Source organism: Hipposideros armiger, unplaced genomic scaffold (genome assembly GCF_001890085.2).
Source record: "Hipposideros armiger isolate ML-2016 unplaced genomic scaffold, ASM189008v1 scaffold_262, whole genome shotgun sequence".
In the NCBI taxonomy this organism is placed as follows: domain Eukaryota; kingdom Metazoa; phylum Chordata; class Mammalia; order Chiroptera; family Hipposideridae; genus Hipposideros; species Hipposideros armiger.
Genome location: NW_017731612.1, coordinates 652,252 through 671,953, shown reverse-complemented (window position 1 = coordinate 671,953; position 19,702 = coordinate 652,252). Strand labels below are relative to the sequence as shown.

General features: G+C 50.9%; 1 protein-coding gene across 22 annotated transcripts in view; it reads right to left on the bottom strand.

Annotated features, from left to right (window-relative positions):
* Positions 1-1,526: 1,526 nt before the first annotated feature.
* Positions 1,527-19,702, bottom strand: part of ANK2 (ankyrin 2) — a 284,146-nt gene continuing 265,970 nt past the window's right edge. For 13 of the 22 annotated variants that reach the window (XM_019656561.1, XM_019656552.1, XM_019656545.1 and 10 more), the window contains 12 exons: positions 19,428-19,502; positions 18,431-18,466; positions 17,404-17,535; positions 16,385-16,528; positions 13,937-14,225; positions 12,081-12,372; positions 9,490-9,582; positions 8,999-9,082; positions 8,730-8,894; positions 7,630-7,812; positions 6,115-6,206; positions 1,527-3,679 (listed from right to left, as the gene is read on the bottom strand). In XM_019656561.1, coding sequence (XP_019512106.1) covers positions 3,496-3,679; positions 6,115-6,206; positions 7,630-7,812; positions 8,730-8,894; positions 8,999-9,082; positions 9,490-9,582; positions 12,081-12,372; positions 13,937-14,225; positions 16,385-16,528; positions 17,404-17,535; positions 18,431-18,466; positions 19,428-19,502 — 1,769 coding nt within the window. In that variant the 3' untranslated portion in view covers positions 1,527-3,495. The remainder of the gene's footprint in view (positions 3,680-6,114; positions 6,207-7,629; positions 7,813-8,729; positions 8,895-8,998; positions 9,083-9,489; positions 9,583-12,080; positions 12,373-13,936; positions 14,226-16,384; positions 16,529-17,403; positions 17,536-18,430; positions 18,467-19,427; positions 19,503-19,702) is intronic. The other 9 variants (XM_019656563.1, XM_019656566.1, XM_019656567.1 and 6 more) reach the window with 6 other exon arrangements.

Below are 19,702 nucleotides of genomic sequence, written 5' to 3'. Positions count from 1 at the left end.
ATTTTATTTAAATGCCCTCAACTTTCTCTTAACAAAATGGGAAGGGTAGCGTGATGTGTGTTTTCCAACACCACCAAGCAATGAACTCAATGCTGATAGTATTGTATCTACCTGGAGACAGATCACGGATCTCGCAGGTTAAGGGCTCAGTCCCACAGGCTCTGCTTGTCCCCCACACTTCAGATGCCAATCGCAAGTCCAGGTTGTCACCTACCCTTCTGACACACTGGCTCTAAATTGGAGGTTCCCGCAACCCCCTCCTCAGGTTCAGCTATAATTTGCTCAAGTCACAGAACTCAGAGAAGCATCTGCTTCCTGACCAGTCCATCATGAAGGACACAGGTGACCAGCCAGATGAAGAGGGGCACAGGACCAGGTGTGTGGGAAGGGGCACGTGGCTCCGGTGCCCTCTCCAGACGCCCCTCTCCCGTCTCCACAGTCCCCAACCCGGACGCTCCCAGAACCCGTCCTTCTGGGTTTCTCTGGAGGTTCCATCACACAGGCAGCACCGATTAACTCAGTGGCCTCCAGCTCCTCATTCAGCCTCCAGCCCCTCACCGCCCCCCTCCCCCCGGAGGTCACGGGTGGAACCCCAAGCCCCATCCTTAACTGCTTCCCACAGCCCCCTGGCAGCACAGACTCAGTTGAAAGGGCCTTGTCAGGAATAACGAGACCCCGGTTCACCTCTACGGCCTGAAGCCATTTCCAGAACTGAGGACGAGACCGACTATCGTAATGAGATGGTGCCGCTGTGCTTCTCCTCAGGAAACGCCCGGGTCGTGGCTCCGTGGGGAACGGAGAAAGGCCAAGTGCACCCTTCCCATGCTCGGGGTCCCCGCCCCGTCCTCTTAGCGTCACACGTCTCTCTTCTCCTTTGCCTCCTGTTTATGTTCCTGGCAGCTACCTGTATCATTTCAAAGGCAGCTCTTAGGTAGAGTCTGTGTTTTCTTTTCTGATTAATAAACCGGGCCTCGAGGGCTTACATTTGTCCCAATACACATGCCAAGTGGCACCTGTTTTCCTGACTGGTGACTCCCGTGTGAGAGTCCTGACCCCAGTTTAAGGCTTGTGGTTTCCTGCCACCTCCGCGTGGCCACACCCCATGGTTTCTAACAGGCCACGTTTTTAGGTTTCTTTGAAGCCAGACTTGAGAGACACGGAGAAACGGGAAACTGGAAGCACCTGTGGGGTGTCCCGGGTCCATCGCCTCGGGGGGGCTGGGCCGGCCTGGCCAGGTGGCCGGTGGTGCAGCCCGCGACCCTGTCCACACCCCAAGCCTCCAGGTTCCCCTTTCTCATTCACTAGCAATCCCGAGCTGACAGGAAACCTCGTCCTCCCGCTTTTGCATAACCACAGAAGAGTTCTCCGAGGGCAGGGATCACATTTTTCTGTTCACCCCCGAGCTCAACAGCGGGTCCGGTTACTAAGTAAAAACAGCAGCGAAAAGCAAGTGTGTCTTTCCGCTGGCTTACCTCTCATCTCCTGAAATCACGGCTTACCGATAAAGAAGAACACATCACTGTGGCCACATTTCACACTTGTACATTTTATTTAATTAAATCAGCCGCTGTACACGTTGCAGCTATGTATTGTTAGTGTTGTGTTTTCTCCATGAACTAATACATGCCCTCATAGATACAGTCAATTAGTGTCACCACCATGGGGAAAGATGCTGACTCAGCAACTGAAATTCACTTCTTCTCACAGTATTCAAGTTTCTCGATTACACAGCAAAAATCAGAACCAAAAAAAGGTGAATAACCGTTATGTTGTTACACAGACATCATCTGCACTGCAAATCACACAACAGAAATGCATTTCTTGAGCTCCAGTGAAGGTCTGGTGAGAAGGCCATGGTGTGTCTCGGCAAGTCCCGCCATGGGCCTCTCCGTTTGGCTGCCAAAGGGTGTTATTCCTATCCAGCCACCCAGAAGGGCGCGCGCGAGGCTTGGAGATCTGGCTTGTGGGGCATCTCCCTCCCGGGACACCCTCTCTCGGCAACACTACCTGAAATGACGAAGTGGCATTGTGTGTCACACTGGTTTGTGACATTCGGAGCAATGAGTCAGTTATGCACAACAGGAAAAGACCAGCTAGTATTGGAAAATGTTCCATCCGGGAGGACAGACTGCGGCGTGTGTTTGTTTTGAATTTCATCTTCATCGAATATACTTCCCTTTAACAAATAACTGATCCAAAATGTATACTGTTTATATGAATATATTTGTGACTACATATGTTAAAATGCTACACAGCTTCAACCACTAGAGGAGTGAGGAACAGGATGTGAAAATCGCTCAGATGACTGACATCGCTTCTTTAAAATAAACACACAGGAAAGTGCCCAAATGCACGTAAGGGTTTTCAAGGAAACCTGGAATTCAAACAAATAACCAAAAATTTTAACCAAAACCAAATTTTTAAGGATTTCTCAGCCTTGTCTGCAAGCTAAAGACAGACCTCGCTCGCTGAAGTGAGCAGTGCTTGCTCTGGGCGAAGAGAATGAAAACCATCCGTGTGACCAGGAGAGGGCTCTGACCGCGGCTTAGGGTTTAAATGCTACATGCGGGTATCAGCGAAGACAATACACCCGGAGAAAACGGAGGAGGCCGCCCCGAGCCGGTGAGGGGCTCCGTCCCGTGTCGTGGGCGAGCCTGCGGCCGACGCGCTGTCCCCAGTGCAGTGGCCGGAAGGAAGGATGGCCAGGAAGACAGCGTGGTTGAAAGCAGCAGTGAAAACCGGACACGACAGCAGTCGCGCATTTCGAAACGCCCTGCTGACATGTCCTGCTTGAAGGGACCCCGCGTGCTAGATGGCCACCGGCCGTGGCTGCTAGCACCTGAATGCCTCACTGCTCCTGGCCTCTGCTCCCTTCCCCAGCCCTCAGCGTAGCTGTCCAGTCACAGGTGAGGGCGGGTCCCCGCGGTCACCACCCCATCTGTAACTAGGAGCCATGGCTACGCTGAAGTTCTAAGAATGTGGTAGGTCTGAAGTGCTTCTTTTGAGTAGAAGTGTGTTGTCATTCGATTGTGTGAGCAGTATCTTAACTAACCACCACGCAGCAAAGTCTAGAGGCCTCTACCCAGGGGCCCATTGTGGACACGGCGGGCAGTGTGTTCATCTGACCATTTCAGCTGTGAACACTGGCACGGGCGTCCCTTCAAGGACTCCTTACATCGTCACTGGAAGAGGTCTGCAGCGAGGGCGTCCGGTCGGCGGGTTCCCTGGAGCCTGTGCGGGAGCAGAAACGATGGAGGGGCCGGTTCCCAGGGCAGCACACACGCCACACAGGCGTGGGTACGGCTCCCGGGAGGGAAGATGCGATCTTTGGTCACAAATCAGCTTACAGTTAAAGAGAATGGACAACTAACCAAATGCAGCCAGAAGTAGTTGCTAAAAGTGGAAACGTCCGGTACCCACTGGGCCACTGAGGTCTCTCTGCTGACGAAGGGGGTGCGCACAAGTGGGGGCCCCTGCGGTGAGGACGGGCGGCCCTCACTTGGCCTCTGGCTGCAGGTCCCCCTCGCAGAAATGCCGCAGGAGGCGCCGGAGGTCGTGTCGGAGGTCGTCCTGCCCCAGGGCTTCTGGCACGTCCTCCAGGTGCTCCAAGGACACGCGTGTCCCGTGCCGGTCCTTCACCACAGCCCTCTTCCGTGTGCTGGCTTTACTCATCGTCGTCCTGGAGGGAGGCACACAAGACAGTCAGGCTCCCCTCACACTGACAGTGGCCACACGTGGCTGCTGTGTGCTCCAGGGCACGGCTTTCAGAGAGCGGGCTGGTCCTGGAGCCCTGATCCCACAGCCTGACAACCAGCCAAGGGGAGCAGTTTTCATTCAATTAACGTAATCCCCCCAACCCCTCCTCCCCCCTGCGGCTTCCGGCTTAATGCTGAGTCAGCGCCCACTCACTCCCCAGTGTTCTGGGCACTTTCATGTCTCTAAGCTGGGATAGCAGTCGGTCAGGACGGAGGACAGTGGCCCAGAGGGAGGTCTGCGCCACCTCTGAAGCTTCACCTGGAGACGGAGGGGAAGGGACAAGGGGGACCCCTGACAGACAGCCTGCCGTCCTCTCGGCGCCCCATGCACTCTGCCCAGCTCACGTCTCCTGCCGTCTGGGCTCCCTCAGCAGACCGGTGACCACCTGGAAAGGGGGCTGTCCCCCTATTGTGTTCCTGTCCCCTTACTTGAACACCATCCCAGTGTGATTAGTTCGCTCTCAGGTCTTCTCACTGCCTACTTGTAAATACGGGTCTCCGTTCCACACACGTGCAGTGAGCGAGCTGGGTGTGCCAGGTGCTGCCGCTATAACACCCACCCGGGAAGCTGCATCGCAGAGAAGTAAGCCTTGCTCCAGGTGGGAGGCCCCACCGTGAGTGCGCCGTGGGGCCGGAGCCTAAGGTCCCAGCGCTGGGTCTGTGAGCGCTGTCCACGTGGCCTCATGCCAGGCCGCGTGGACACGGTCAGTTTCCGCAGCGTCACCCAGCGCTGTCCTCAGGGAGCCCAAGGGCCCCGAGCTGGAGCCCTGCCCTGGGCGACGTCCTCACGACCCTCTGCACCTGTGAGGCTGGCCCTGAGTTGTCAGCCGTTCGCTTCGGCCAAAACGCTGCCAGGTCTCCTCTGGACGCCTCGTCTCCTTCTCTCCGGCCTCTGAGCCCCCCTTTCCTTCACTACGCAAATGGTTTTGGATCTGAAAGCAAACTTAAACTTGTTCCTCCTGATCAAAAGAGCCAATTTGGTTCCGATGGCTGAAATCCATCATGGTTTTCTAACTATTCAGCACCCATAATTTCCCTTGTCTCCAAAAAGGGAAATACCTGACTCTCTCTGCCAAGAGCTAGCAGGAGCCTCGATGGCTTTGGCCTTGGGGCTAAGCCCCATCACAGGCCCTTCCCTGGAGGTCTGTGCCCACGTGTGTGATGAATGTGTGACGAATGTACGTGTGTGTGTCACTCGGCGATGGGACTTCCTCCTCTGTCCCAGGAGCAGGGGACATGCTAAATGCCTCAGCAGGGGACAGGGCACCGCACATGCATCCCAGTAGAGCCCCTAACCAAGTGCTGCGGGGCTGGGTTAGTTTTCTGCATCCCTGGCCTCAAAGTCATAGCCGGAATTGAGAATTTCGGAGCCCCTGGTCTCCACCTGTTTCACTGGAAGGGCCCGTGATGCCGGGCTGTGCGTGGTGACCTGTGTGGCTGCACAGGAGACTCATCAGTTCAGATTGTAACAAGCGCTCTACCCTCAACTCAGGGAGTATCTTCCAGTCTGTGAGCACCTGTGTCTCAGGGTCACAGCGGCCGCGGATTGTCACGTTATTGGAGGGCGACCCTGTGACAGAAGCTTTAATTTCACTGTTCTAAGTATGATGTTTTACAGGCTAAACATAACTTTGCAGAGTATGTTCCGTGACAATCCTTCTCTTCAAGGAGCGGAAAGCACAATAGTAACTTTGATTTCCATTGTGTCTTTTTGCTGCAAAGGCGGAGCATTTTATTAATAGTCACAGTGCTGCCAGAGGCCCAGGGAGAAGTGGGAACAGACGAAGGCAAGACGCCAGTTTACAGACCTAACGGTGAGGGGCACGGGGCAGCGGGCAGAGCCACTCAGAGTGCCCGCTCACGTGCTCGGAGGCAGGCGGCCTCCTGCTTCCAGACACTTTCTGACTTACGAAAGCGCCTGATTTCAGCACCGCTGGGCACGTCCAGGTTCGCGCTCAGCACGACGCGCTCATGCAGAGCCCTGAAACAGCTTGCAGGGAAGCCAAGGCAAGCGCCACTTAAAGAAACTTTACTAAGGCTGATCTGGAGGTGGCGGTTGCAAGGCTCATTCGTGAGCAGCTGACTAGTTTTCTCTCCCTGTGCTCTCCAAGTATATCACCAGGGGACACCCAGGTGGCTGGCCTCAACAACTGGCGACTTACTGAAACCCAGGGGGTGACTGTGGGCACAGGTGTCCACTCGTGGTGCGACACGCTGACAGGTCTGCCACCTGACAAAAGTCTTACCATGGGGCGGGGAGTGGGGTTGGGGGCTTCACAGTGGGTGCAGGGGCTCCATTTTTCTTAAAGTCAGAAAGCTTTTCAAGGTGTTAGTTGGCACAACCCATGCTAACGCAAACCTTTTAATTACTGATCCATCCTCTTTCAGGATTTGATTCTCTACTAAAGTGGGGAAGTGCACTTTCATGTGGTTACCTGTGTAACTCAGAGCCTGAAGCGAGAGAGAAGAAACAAGACAAACTGTCACCAACCAGGGGCTCAAAAACAACCTACTGCTCGACTTACCTGATAGTCAGTATACAAGATACACTAGAAAGGAGAAACAAAAACCGTTCTCAGGAGCAGGTCTCAGCACGGAGTTTGACTGCCATGTGCCCCATCTGTGAGGGGGATTGGTTATACGTTGGGTTGTCGGAAAAGTCGTGATGTATTTTTTCTCTGTTTTTCGTTGCAAAAATGCATCGTAACTTTCCCGACAACCCAATACTTGACAAAGCTGAAAACCAACATCCGTTGACTTTTGATTCCCTCCTCACCTCATGCCTCCCAGTCACAGTGGAAACTCTTAACGACAAACGCAATGACAGAGGCGAACCCAGGCAACACACAACTCAGGTAATTCACCTTCTGATCATCCAAGGTCATTGGCTGCCGAAATGTGAAGAACTAAAAGCATTTGAATGAGGTATGCTTTTACTGTCGCAGCACATTAAGATATAAACCCTCTCAATGCACATGTAGGAAGACAGCCCACAGGGGGCGCTGGCCTCGACAGTTTCAGCAGCAGTATCTTCCGGGCATCTCTGCACACACTCACCATCCCGTGTCAGAACCCCTAGGGCTAGATGTGTTTCAGAGTTCAGATTATTTTTCCTTTTGGACTTTAGAAAGGTAATAGGATGTAAATAGTGTGTATTCTAATATCCCAGGTGGGTTGGGACAGCAATCACATCCACTAATCCATCAACAGCAAAACATATAAATATTCACTCTAGGTAGGATAAAAAGACATGTCATTATAGCTCCATGTCACTTCACAGTAAGCTTTATTGCCTAAGTAGCTTGCTACTAGCTTGTAAAATTTGTTTTGGTTTTCAGAATTTTGGGATTTGTGACTTGTTGTAAGGATTTGTGGATCTGCGACTGTAGACCCATTTCCTAGTTCCTAGAAATCACAACTTAATAATAAATACTCTTTTTATTTATGGTATAAAATATATCTGAATTCCCTTTAATGCCTATCACTAGAAGTATCTGAGAACACTAGCTAGCAAAGATAATCTGCAACGTCTTTATTTTGTTCCCTTCCTAACTAGGAGTGCAAGTCACACCAGGGCCTTTCAAGCAAGACATCCTGATTGCGCCAGGCTCCTGGTCTGACTCGGCTGAACTGCAGCTGGGCATCTAGATTCTGAAAAGCTCTAATGCAGACATTGAAATGCCAGAGGCTGAGGACATACTACCTCACCGAACAACTTATTCAAACAGGGCTGTTCTCTCTCGAAGTGTCTGCGCCCTCCCGTGAACGCACACACGGAGGAACACAGCCGTCAAGGGTTTTCTGTTCAAACGCGATGCAAACACGAAACACACACACACACACAAAGACAAGGTGAAGGAAGATGGTTTCAAACCTCTTCAAAGTCTTCTTTGGCTGAAGGAAGGTCAGTGGCTAAACTAGAGTCGCCCAGATGTTTCTCCATCCTCTCTCCATGGACCATCGTTGTTTTAATAACTTTGCTGACTCTACGGCCTTCCACTGGCTCCGCCTGAAATTGCGAGGTACCGCCCGGGATGCTGGGCTCACACACGGTCACCTGATGAAGGCAGGACACACAGTGCAGAGTTTCTCACTGAACCAAATGTAACAATGGAGGACTGTTCTATGTAAAAACAAACACACTGCTATGTTACAGACTGACTTCCCAGAAAACAGTGTTTTGAAAAAAAACAGAAAAAACCTACAATTAATTGATAACGTCTGTGTAATCATTCTCTGTACACAGCCCAATCAAACACTTAGTCACTTGAACAAAAATCTGGCAGAAGTTTCGGAAGACAGTGCTCAGTGTGATGCGGCCATGACACCTGCGGATGAACTCTCTTTTCCCATCTAAACGGTTTGTTCGGACATTATGAAGATGAAATGAACCCCGATGGAGGAACTCTCAATGACATGAGCCACTGACAAGCACACGTCTAGAGCCCCGTGCATCACAATGACATTTTAAGGATGCAAAGAAAGCAAAATGTGTCCAAGAGAGTCAACACATTCCTCAAAGAGGGGCGTAAAAGAGAAAGAACCCTGTGAATGAAGGAGTTTCTGGATCCTGATCAGTGGCTCTGAAACGCGGAGGCCAGAACATGGAGCACCTACTGACGTCCCCGCGGAAGGCCACCAGGATGGCCGCACTGGTCCTGCCGTGCGCACGCATGGGGACACAGGGGCACTTCTGCATGTGCATGGGACCTGTTCACATCACTCTGCTTGCCCTCAAGTGGGTGTCTAGCATTTTTGGATTTATGCTATGGTCAACTATAAGTTAAGTAAAAAATAGAAACAAAATCAATGAGTGTGATGGCTACAGATCTCACAGGTGGTTACTTTATAATTTCACAAAATCAGGAAAGAAGAATGAATGTGCAACTCAGAGCAGACTCCACATCGCTGCGCCTGTCCGTGTCCTCCGAGTGCCATGTCACCTCTAAGTCTTGGAGCAGCTCATGGCCTCACCTCTGACTGCTCAGTGTCACTCTTCAGTACAACACGCTTTATGACTCGGGAGTAGCCGTCCCCATCCTCGATGCGGACGGGTTCCTGGGGCAGTCCCTGCACAGTGACCTCTTCCTTCTCAGTGCCATCGGGGGACATGTACCGCCTGATGATTTTCCTGGTGACCTGGAAGACATTGATTCATGTGTCCTGTTTCTGAGTGACAGGACCAGGTCCTGATGAATTTAGGCCACTCTGAAAGCAGCCTGTGGGGACAGGTGGGCCAGTACCTTCCTCACCACGGTGTGTCCGTGTTCGTCCACATACTTCTCTTCTGTGACAGTTTCCGGGGGCATGTCAGGCACGTCATCCCCCTGAAGAGAGAAAGGGTCAGTCCAGCACAGTGTGGCAGCATGTGAGGCCCTGACAGGAGGGCTGCCACACCCTGAAAGGAGCTGTGGACAAGCATACTGAGTGCCACACCATCAGGTAGGTTTAAGAGAAAAAGAAGGCAGGTCATCACATGCTTAGGAGGAGGTGACCAAAGTTAGCTAAAATTCACGCAAACACACAAGAACAGGCCGCAGGTGAAGGGTGGAACAGCAGTGGTCACTCTGCCGGGCTGTGGCCCCGAGGAGGCCGCGAGCGCCATCAGCTGCATTTTTTTATGACGTAACTTAGGAGAGTTAAGGGTCAGCTTTTGGGAGGCCATGCACTGCCCGAGGAGCATGCCAGGCCTCACTGCCCCAGGGCGGTCACTAGCGTCCTGCGTGTGCGGTACCTGGATAATGACCCTCCGGCGGACAACCCTGGTGGTTACCGTGGCCTCCTCCTCTGAGCTGGCCTCCAGTTCCCCTAACTCCTCTGTTAGCTCCTGGAAGCATGGAAGCAGGTTTGTTGGTCATGCTAGGGGATGTCTCACTGCTGGCTTCTGCCCTGCACCTTATGCTGATCTCTGACAGTGTCACTCACTGGAAAAGCCAGCAGGAGTGGCAACTGCATGCTAATCTCAAACTTCAGTGAGAACAGTTTTTTGTTCAATGAATGAAAAAATTTTGAGGGCTGTTGGGACTGTCAGAAGAAGTCAGTGGCTTGCCCTCACCTCTCCTGTAAGGAACTGAACGCAGACCCGGGACCCACTGACACTCGGGCCTCGGCTCCAAGTGACTGACCCGAAGGAACAGCAATGTCTTCTGCTTGTAGCAGAACCACCTGCAGCAAACCCAAGCGTCCCGTGGCTGTGACCAGCCAGCAGTGCATCTCCCTGGCATCAGCTAGGCCACCCTGAGCAGTGTCACTCATTCTGTGAGATGCTGGGAGGCAGACACCAGCCTGAGCTAACGAGTGTGGCCCAAAGCTCAAGATGACATCAGAACATAACCTCAGATTAGAACTTAGGTCTTGGAGTCACTCTTTCCTAACGGAATGTTATTTTTTTTTAAAGAAAACAACTAAATTTTTTCAATATACTTTAAAATATGGTCTTATATTTCTATATTTTTTTCTGCAAAAGGGAAACACATAAATTCTAAACCAAACTGTACTTTAAATACACTCAGGAATCTGCTGCCTAGATATAATAGGTCACCAAGAAAAGTGATTAGAGTTGGATCCTCAAGTCAGGGTCCTGAGATGCGATGGGTCAGAACAGGAGGTGAGGCGAATGCTGGGTGCTTGACAAGCGTAAGGGCCTGAACACAGAGCAACTTACCACAATTTACTCATACGCACAGAACACAGCGAATATATCAATTATCCAGGTGATTTTTTCACGTCCACACTACAATTAGCTTATGGGTTCTTAGGCTAAATTTGGTAACTTTTAAGCCCAGACAGCGCCTATTAAACATTTTTACTGGAATTGATTTAAGCCAAGAACTTGAGAGATGAATAATTCCGTGCAGAGGCAAACATGAAATAAAAATCCATTCATGGAATGAATTCATTATTGAAGACAATTGCCGAAATCCGAAAAAGTTCTCATCTGCCTTGACTGCTTCTAATTTTAGTCATGATTTTAGAGCAGCGGTTCTCAACCTGTGAGTCGCGACCCCTTTGGGGGTCGAACGACCCTTTCACAGGGGTCGCCTAAGACCATCGGAAAACAAAAAGATATTTACATTACGATTCATAACAGTAGCANAGATGTCTTACCGTCATACATTTTCACAGCAAGATTATAATATTCTGAAGAAGATTGCTCTAGATCAGTGGTTCTCAACCTGTGGGTCGCAACCCCTTTGGGGGTCGAATAACCCTTTCACAGGAGTCGCCTAAGACCATCGGAAAACAAAAAGATATTTACATTACGATTCATAACAGTAGCAAAATTACAGTTATAGAGTAGCAACGAAAATGATTTTATGGCTGGGGGTCACCACAACATGACAAACTGTAGTAAGGGGTCATTAAGCGGCATTAGGAAGGTTGAGAACCGCTGTTTTAGATAAATCTGCTAGCAGACATCCACTCGTAGTGATCCAAAACAAATGTAGAGCTTAAGCCCAAAGATACATTGTCTTTTCCCCTAAAAGTTTTAATTCTTCTATCTAACTCATTCTTTCCTGCTAAGACAGATATTACTGCTTTAAAAACACTGACATCACACTGTTTGTGAATTCTAAAAGGAAAAATAATATGTAATTTAGCTTATATTAAATTAAGTTTAATTCAAACAGATTCTCACACTTTTTGTGTGAGAAAATCACCCACTGAGTTACTAAAAATGCAGACTCCTTCCCACCCCTCCCCCAGACTCAGGTGTTCAGGGGGAGCAGGCCCCCCGTTAGTGCTGAGGGTATGAACCATCCAGACCACATTCTGGGGATAAATGATTTAAATGAATTGCTTTCGACAGTCTCCAGCCCTCTTCATGACGTCAAAGATCACTTAATGACAAGCGACACAGGGCTGCATCTCATGCTGCTGCCGTTTAGAACCAGCAGCAAGTTGAGGCCGAATGTCCTTTTTCTAAGTCATTCTTAAAATACACAGGAGACTGAATTTGGAAAGAACCCTTCTGCAGCTGAGAAGAGCAGCCCACGCCCAGCCCCTGGCAGGTGGACCTCCCGCAGGCGGTCACTGGGAAAGCCACACGGGATATTATTTTCCCCCATGTTCATTTTTCTTAGCAACAGTTTCCAATGATTAAGTTAGGGTTTGTGGTCAAGTAGCTAGAATTGGAACTGTTTATCATTCTTTTCTAGGTTTACTGGTTCCCAGATTTTAAAAAACACTGGCGAGTTCACGTGGCCCAGGTTAATTTATTGGGCAACCTTTTATTGTGCAGTGAAAAACTAAGCCATCGGAGTAATGGAGAATGGTGGCAGCTGGCAGCTGTTCCACGTGGGCAAGGATCAGGGAACTTCTTACCCTTTGAAACGCTGCGTCCTCATCCAGTCTTTCAAATGCCGGTGGCTGGTCGTCAGCTGACTCCACGATCACGAGGCTGGTCTTCCGAGGAGAAGCCCCCTGCCTGTGTTCTGGGGGGTCCTCGGGCTCTTGTATGATGGGAGGGTCCTCCTGTGCACTTGACGTCGGGGGCTGGAGGTAGGGCCTGTCCTCCTCAGGTGGGGTCCTCACTTCCTCAGGTGTCTGGCTGAGAGAGCCAGGTGCTGCCGTAGCTTTCTGAGCGTCCCACACGTCTGTCCCTGGGGTTGTCACACTGAAACGGAAAAGCCAGATCACACCACGGAGCATACGCACTCCCCCCACTGAAGCAAGGGAAATGTGTCTTCACGCCCATGCAAGTCAAATAGGTTTGTAAATTTGGTCAAGAAATGAAATTTGAGTAAAAACTGTATGTAAAATATAGGCTAGAGTTACAGCTCATTGCTCTAGCACTGACTGGGAAAGATAAAAATTACCTGCTCTAAAGATAAAAATTATCCTCACATGTATAGTCATGTCCTAATCTCTACAAAGTGTATCAATTATAATTCTATCTTTCCTTTGATAACTCAAGGTGATTCTGAAGGTTTGCAAAACAAAGAGCTGTTACCAATAAGGCTTTTGAAGCAAGAATCTCAACTTGGCAAAAATTTTAAAAATCAATATATAAGCCCCATGTGAATATAGTTATCATGATTATAAACATGGAAGAGTCTTATTCTATGTCTGGAAAGCTACTGCTTGGCAGAAAGAAGTGCTGACGCTGAAACTTTTTCTGCTGACATAGTGTGGAGTTACTCCAGGGCAGTCTTTATGATCTCAGTTTCTAAAAAAAAAAAAATATATATCTGCCTTTTCTGCTCATTTTTATAATTTATTCCAATTTTCTGTCGCTCCATAAATATTCAATGTCCAGGGTGCCTCTCTGATAGCCCCCCTTTGCTTTTCGACGTTTCTTTTTTCCTCCTCTTTGCCTCTTGCTGACGCTCTCCCCTAAAATCTGAAGGTGATGGCGTAGCCCATTGGGAAGGGATTCATTCATTACCCACTTCACCCCATTCTCCGGTTCCAGTGACCCCAGCACAAACCTCACACAAGGACAAAGGAAAATGCCGGGAGGCAGTCTCCTGACACTGCTCTCAGATTTCCGGGCTGGGAATGCACCTGCCCTTCTCATGATGGGTTTTATCTTTCTAGACACAAGTGCATTTGAACAAGTCTCTCTCCTCTGCGTCCAAGAAGCCAGACCTGAGCTCTGAGCTGACGGCTCTAAGGACCCGGCCGGGCTCCCACTCCAAGCCAGCCCCCCTCATCCGGGGGTCATCTGTGTCAGTCATCTGCCTCTGTTTTATAAACTGTTAGCTGCCTGAGCTTCGCTGCCCAGGCCCGAGGCTGCTCCCCTGCCCCCACTGCAGACATTCCGAACCCACCAACAGGCACGCCTCAGAAGCGTCAGAGAAGGGGCGTGCGGCCACCGTGCAAGGAACGCCACGTGGTCTGCACAAACGTTGGTGTAAGCAGCGCTTTCGCAGACGCATCCCGGACCTCTGAGCCTGTGAGACGACCGAGGTGCATGTCATTATATTATCCTGGTTTACAGACAGATGTGAAACAGCCTCGGAGGCTCACAGCCTCGCCCACGGTCACAGGCCTGGAAGCTGGGCCCAGCGGGTCTGTGCCGCAGGCCGCGTCACAACCACATCTTAGGTGTTAAACCTGCTTTTCTCTGGAGCGTGGCCTGTGACTGGCGGGCCACTAGCAAGGCCCCAGGCCACTCTCGGCCGGTGTGTGCTGGCCCAGCTGCGGCTACGTGTGACCCTCATCCTCCCAACACTCACAAGTATTCCTGCGGGTGCTCCTCCCACGGATCCGCCAATGGCTCTTCCAGTGGGGTCCCCGAGAGACCCTGCTGCACCTGCTCCGGGTGGCGGTGGGAAGCGAGCGGGGCCGCTGAGCTGTCCCCGTCGGCTCTGGGGACACAGTCCTGAAGAGTGGAATGCCCCACGGAGAGGTCTTCGTCGGACACAATGGGAGGGTGGCTGTGGGGCCCGCTGTCCTCGGAGGCCACGCGCTCCTCCGCAGGCTCAGGCCGGGCACCGCAAAGCTCCTCGGGAAGTGCTGAGAAGCCTGCGGACAGCAAGGCAAGCTCAGGGTGAACCGACGCCCACCGTGTCAGATGTGCGGGTCTCCGCCACTGCGTGCCCTGAGCTGTGACAGACCCGCGGTTACAAAGCTGAAGACGCACTGCCTGCCTCTGAGACGGGGTCACCCAGGCGAGCAGGTGGGTGAGAGTGCTGACAGGGGCACACTGGGCCAGGTGCTCCCAGCTCAGGCTAGGGATCTAGGCAAGGATGCACGGGGGGGCACCGCAGGGACACCTAGCGATAAGCAGCCATCAACAGTGACAGCGGGGGCACAGGATCTGAGGGTAAGAAGAGTTAATAATAATAACAACAGCTAACAGTCTGCACACTTCCTGTGTGTCAGGCACTGTGCCAGGAGCTCTGCTGTGGTAACGTGTTGACACAGCTTGGAGGTCAGCATGCCTGTGCCAGGCCAAGGGCTTTCACAGTGTCCAGGGCACAGAGGGGTCACTGGAAGGTGCTTGGCAGATAGGCTGACCTTCAGCGACTCCTTCATTCACTCGCAGACATACTGAGTGACACTGGTCCAGTGCACAGGTGCTGTTTACATCTGCATGCAAAGCAGTGGATGACACAGGACAGCTTCTGTCCTCACTGAACTGGCATTCCTGCAGATATCACCTATGACAGACTCCAGGAGGAGAGGAAAGGGAACCAGGGTGGACACTGGCCCACACAGCCTCCCTGGGAGGGGTAGCTGAGCAGATGCCCAAATAGAGTGAGAGAAAAGGAAACCAATGGGCTGCAGGAGATCCCGCAAGAGTGGACGGAGCAGAACATGCCGGAACCATGACCCTGAGGAGGGCGCGTGGCCAGGGACACACGAAAGAGAGAGACAGACAGGAGACGGGACAGCTCTGAGGCTCTTGCTGAAAGCCACACACACCATCCTGTAAATCTGTGATACGTCGAAGCTGCGGAAGGAGGCCCAGGAAGACCAGCGAGTAAGAAAGGAAGAAAAAAACAGGCGAGGGTGTCATGGGAAGTGAGTGAAGGAAATGTTTGAGCAGGGATTAATTTTTTGTGTCAAATGTCACTAAGGGGTAAAGTAAGATGGACACGGGGAATTACTCACTGCATTTGGCAATGAGGAAACAATGGGCAAATTTTACAAGACTGTCTGTCCAGTGCTGAGGACAAGAGCCTGACGGGCGTGGATGCCACAGACAGTTCTGGAGAGAATGGCAGGACAGTTAGACTGTTCTGTTGACGAGATTTCCTATGAAATGGACACAGAAACAGAGCAAGCATATAGGGGCTAAAAGGAGTGGTGGGCTTAGTTTAGTTTCTAAAGATGGGTCCAGTCAGGCATGATTTGTGCTGGTGGCACGACCTGGCTGCAGGAGCCACCATGGACAACTGCAGGGGTGATGCTACTCTGGATAAAAGGGACAAGACCTAGTAAAGGAGACAATGGTTTTAACGAAGCAAGGACGCCTCCGGCAGGAAGGAAGGTAGAAATCAGCACAGGGTGCGCTCGGGGCGCGGGTCCTGTGAATGTGGACGTTTGCTCACGACTAGTCCTGATTTGTAAGAAACATGGAGCTTGGAATAAACAATGGGAAGAGAAATGCTGCAGGCTGGAGGAAGAAGCGAGTATGCGTGCAACTGAAAGGATGAGTCAGACATTTTCAGCGCTGAGTGGGTGGCAGGGCCAGTGGCCGGAGGTCCCAGTGGGTTTGCAGACTTGTTGGTCTAGACAAAAGGGAAAGTAAGTGCAGTGTTTCACGTGAGGAGTCGGAAGCGGCCCCAACGTGGCTGTGGACACAGAAGTGGAGGGAAAGACACACAGAGCAGAAGTGTCATCGAGGAACCAGGGGAGGGCACCAGGGGATTCCTGGGACTGGCTGTGTCCCCTGGAAATTTCCACACTGAAACCTTATCCCAAGGTGATGTCCTAGGAGGCGGGCCTTTGTGGGGTGGTGAGGTGATAAGGGTGCAGCCCTCATGGTGGGATCAGCGCCCCACAGGAGAGGAAAATGTGTGGTCACCAAAGGCGATCCACCCTCTAAGGGAAGGATGACCACAGGTCCATTTGCCTGAATTAACCATACACACGCGCACACACATGCTCACACACACACACACATGCACACACGTGCACACACACACACACACACACAAACACTCACACACATTCACCTTCACTGTCGTCCAGTGCAATGGTCGGTCCCATTTCCACAGAGCTGTGACTCATGTGTTCCTGCACAGGCTCCGTGCTGGTCTCCATGAGATGTACAATGTCCATTCGATTGATCTTGGTGAGACAGTCAGTGAGATTGGCATCTGGGACATTAGAGAAACAGCATTTACTGCACATGAGGGATTCCTTTAAAATTTCTCACTTAGCAGCCTTACTAACATTTTGATATTTGTACAGGAATAACTAAAGCCCAGTAAGGATTTTTGTAAAAACATGCATGCCAACAGGAAAGGTGTACAAGAGGGTGACGCAGTGAGGGCACGCGCCCTGACAGCAGGCCTGCCAGGTGGCATACAGGACGCCCAGTCACACCCGAATCCGACGGGGGACACAGGCGGCTGTGGTCCAAGGCATGCCACACATGCATGGGATATACTTGTACTAAACAAGCGTTTGCTGGCTGTACGAAGCTTAGCATAACCGGGCACCATTTTGACTTGCTCCGTCGGGCAGTCCCACCTGGAGGAATGCTGGACAAGAGGTGGCCGTGAACCCAGGTGGGTGAGGAAGTCTGTGGGTAGCGCCTCCGGCCGCCTCAAAGGGCGTGGGAAACAGCCCAGCGGGGGGCTGAGTTAGTCCTCACTGTATCTGAGGCGCTCGGACGCTCAGATATAAAGCATTACACGGGCGACCGGCGTGACAGTGTCCCGTTGCAGTTATTTAGGAGTGAACGAACGACAATTAAAGCCCTCGTGTCCAGTGTCAACATCCAGAAAACGCAGGGCTCTGACAGCGCTCCTGTGAGCAGCCGGCACAAATGCCACTTCCCACCGGTCAGTGCTGTTCGCAGGCGCGCAGTGTGCGCACTTGCACGGAACACGCACGTCGGCTTGTTCGCGCGTGTTCACAGCGGCCCCTCAGGTTGGGCATCTGCGATCTTAGCGAGTTTACGCGAGGGCTTGTTGGCCCCGCCCACTCGCCCCCGCCCGCCGAGGCCCCGCCCCGCGGCCCCGCCCACCTGTTGCGTGCTTGCCGTCCCGCTCCAGCCAGTACTTGAGCAGCGCGTGGCTCTGGTCTTGCAGCGAGTTGGGGTTCTCCACGCGGATCTGGTGGATCTGCTCCTCGGTGAAGTCCAGCTCCCGCGCCAACTCTAGGAGACAAGCCGGCCGTGAGCGCTGCCGCCGGCCCGGCTGCGCTCCGCGGCCCGGAGCGACTCTCACGCGCCTTTGTCCTCCCAGCACTAGTTGCAGACTTTTCCTTAAAACTGAGTAGTGACTCGATCACTGTCACGGTGGAAATGGTGATAAAATACGTCAACCCCAAGCGCAGAAGAGACCTGATGCTCTTAACCGAGATCACGGAAGGCACATGGCTGAGAACAGAAGAAACGGACCACTTCTCTCTGCATCATCGGGCGACGTTTGAAGAACTACAGAGCCTGTTTCCGGATACTTGGAGAAACACAGCTTGTGGCTAGATTATGCCGACTGAATCAATTCCTTCCTTTGATTTGATGTCATATAAATAAAAGGGCTAGGAAGCATTATTGACCTGGGAAGCAGCCACAAAATGTTCCTTTCAAGTCTGCCATGGACATTCTATGCGGATGCTTATACATTGTGTGTGTGTGTGTGGGGGGGTTGTAAGTGAGGTGTCCTCTTTGGAGGGCAATTTGCCAGTATCTTTCAAAATTAAAAATATACATATACTTTACTCAGCAGTTCTACTTCTAGGAATATGCCCTACAGATATGCTCACAAAAATACACCGATGCACAAGTGTATTTACTACCATTAGTAGGACAGACCCTAAATATCCATCAACGAAAGCTTTTGATGAAATTATGGTACCATCATACAGAACTAAATAGCCATTTAAAAGAATAAGACATATGTCTAGAGTGATGGAATGTTTACAAGGATATGAAGTAAAATTTTGCTTATGTTCCAATAACAGGCATAGATGTGAGCACTGCATATTTCTCCTGAGTCCATGAGAAAGCAGCAGCAGTTACCTTTCAGGTGACATGTAGGTGAAAGACTTACTTTTCATCTTCCCACTGCTCTGTATGGCGGTAGGCTCTGCATTTTCAACAAGTATACAGATATGACATTTAATATTTAAGAAACAAAGTAACTCTTTCCTAAGTCAACCAGGATGTTTTGCTGTCCCGCCTTCCCCTAAATTCTTCAATTACATCAATCTGATTAGTTTCTAAAGAAAATGGCTCTTCCTGCTTCCATTTATGCTACCTTATGGGTCATCTCTGTTAAGGGTATCTGGACTCCTCGTCATCACCAAATCTCTAGGAAACTGAAAGGAGATGAGTATTAAATGTACACTACGTGTTTCAATAAAGCAGTCACAGTGACATAATAGGAAGTCAGACCCGAAAGAGAAAGGCCAGAGACTGGCAATCTTGCTTCAACATGTTAAGTCACAGGGAAGGTGAAAGGGTATACAATCATGATTTCTAAGTAAGCCAGGCTGATTTTAGAATTCGCTCTTCCTTAATAAACTGTTTAACGTATATTGTAATTTCTACCCTTAACCATTCCCGTTTCTCTGAAACTTAGTCCAACAGCTCATGCATGTGTACTTTTCCCCCGAGCAGACTGCAGTGCTGGTCACGCCGAGCACACCTGAAATAAGGATCTGAAGTAAGAGGTCCTGGTTAAAGCTGAAAGGGAATGTGATGCCAGTGACACCTAACACTGTATCAGACGCATACGCTCCCCCAAGCTGAGGTGTTTGCCGCTCCCGAGACAGGGCAGCGTGCGCTGCGGTCCCATTGAATCTCCCAATCTAGCCTTCCATTATGCTACGTCCCAGAGACAATGAAAGGCCGTGCCTGGTTCACAGGCCGAGTTAACAAGAGCCTGGATTTTCTAGTCTGCAGTCCATTATGCGTTTCCCGATTCCACCCGTCTTCCTCAAGGAAAGAAAACAGGCCTTTCTCATTGTTAGTGACACTTGGCTGATGCAACTGTGTCACTGAAACCAAGCAGGTTTTGTTGACAAAGTGGGTCACACTCATTTTACCTGTCCAGCTGAAGCCGAGGTGATCGGCGATATATGCCAGCCTTTCCTCGATCCGTTCCTGCGCATCCTGCTGATCTACAGAAGGTCAAAAACAGAATGGCCAAAGGTTGTCTGTGACCAGAGAGGCCCCAGTGCTGGTCATCCACAGACAGGAAGTCACTTGTCCAAATATCTGATAATAGCACAATTTAGCTATTACATGTTAAGTCATATTAAATTGTGTGTTTGCCTGACATCTGCAATGGAATGGGGGAATAAATCTAATAGAAATCATG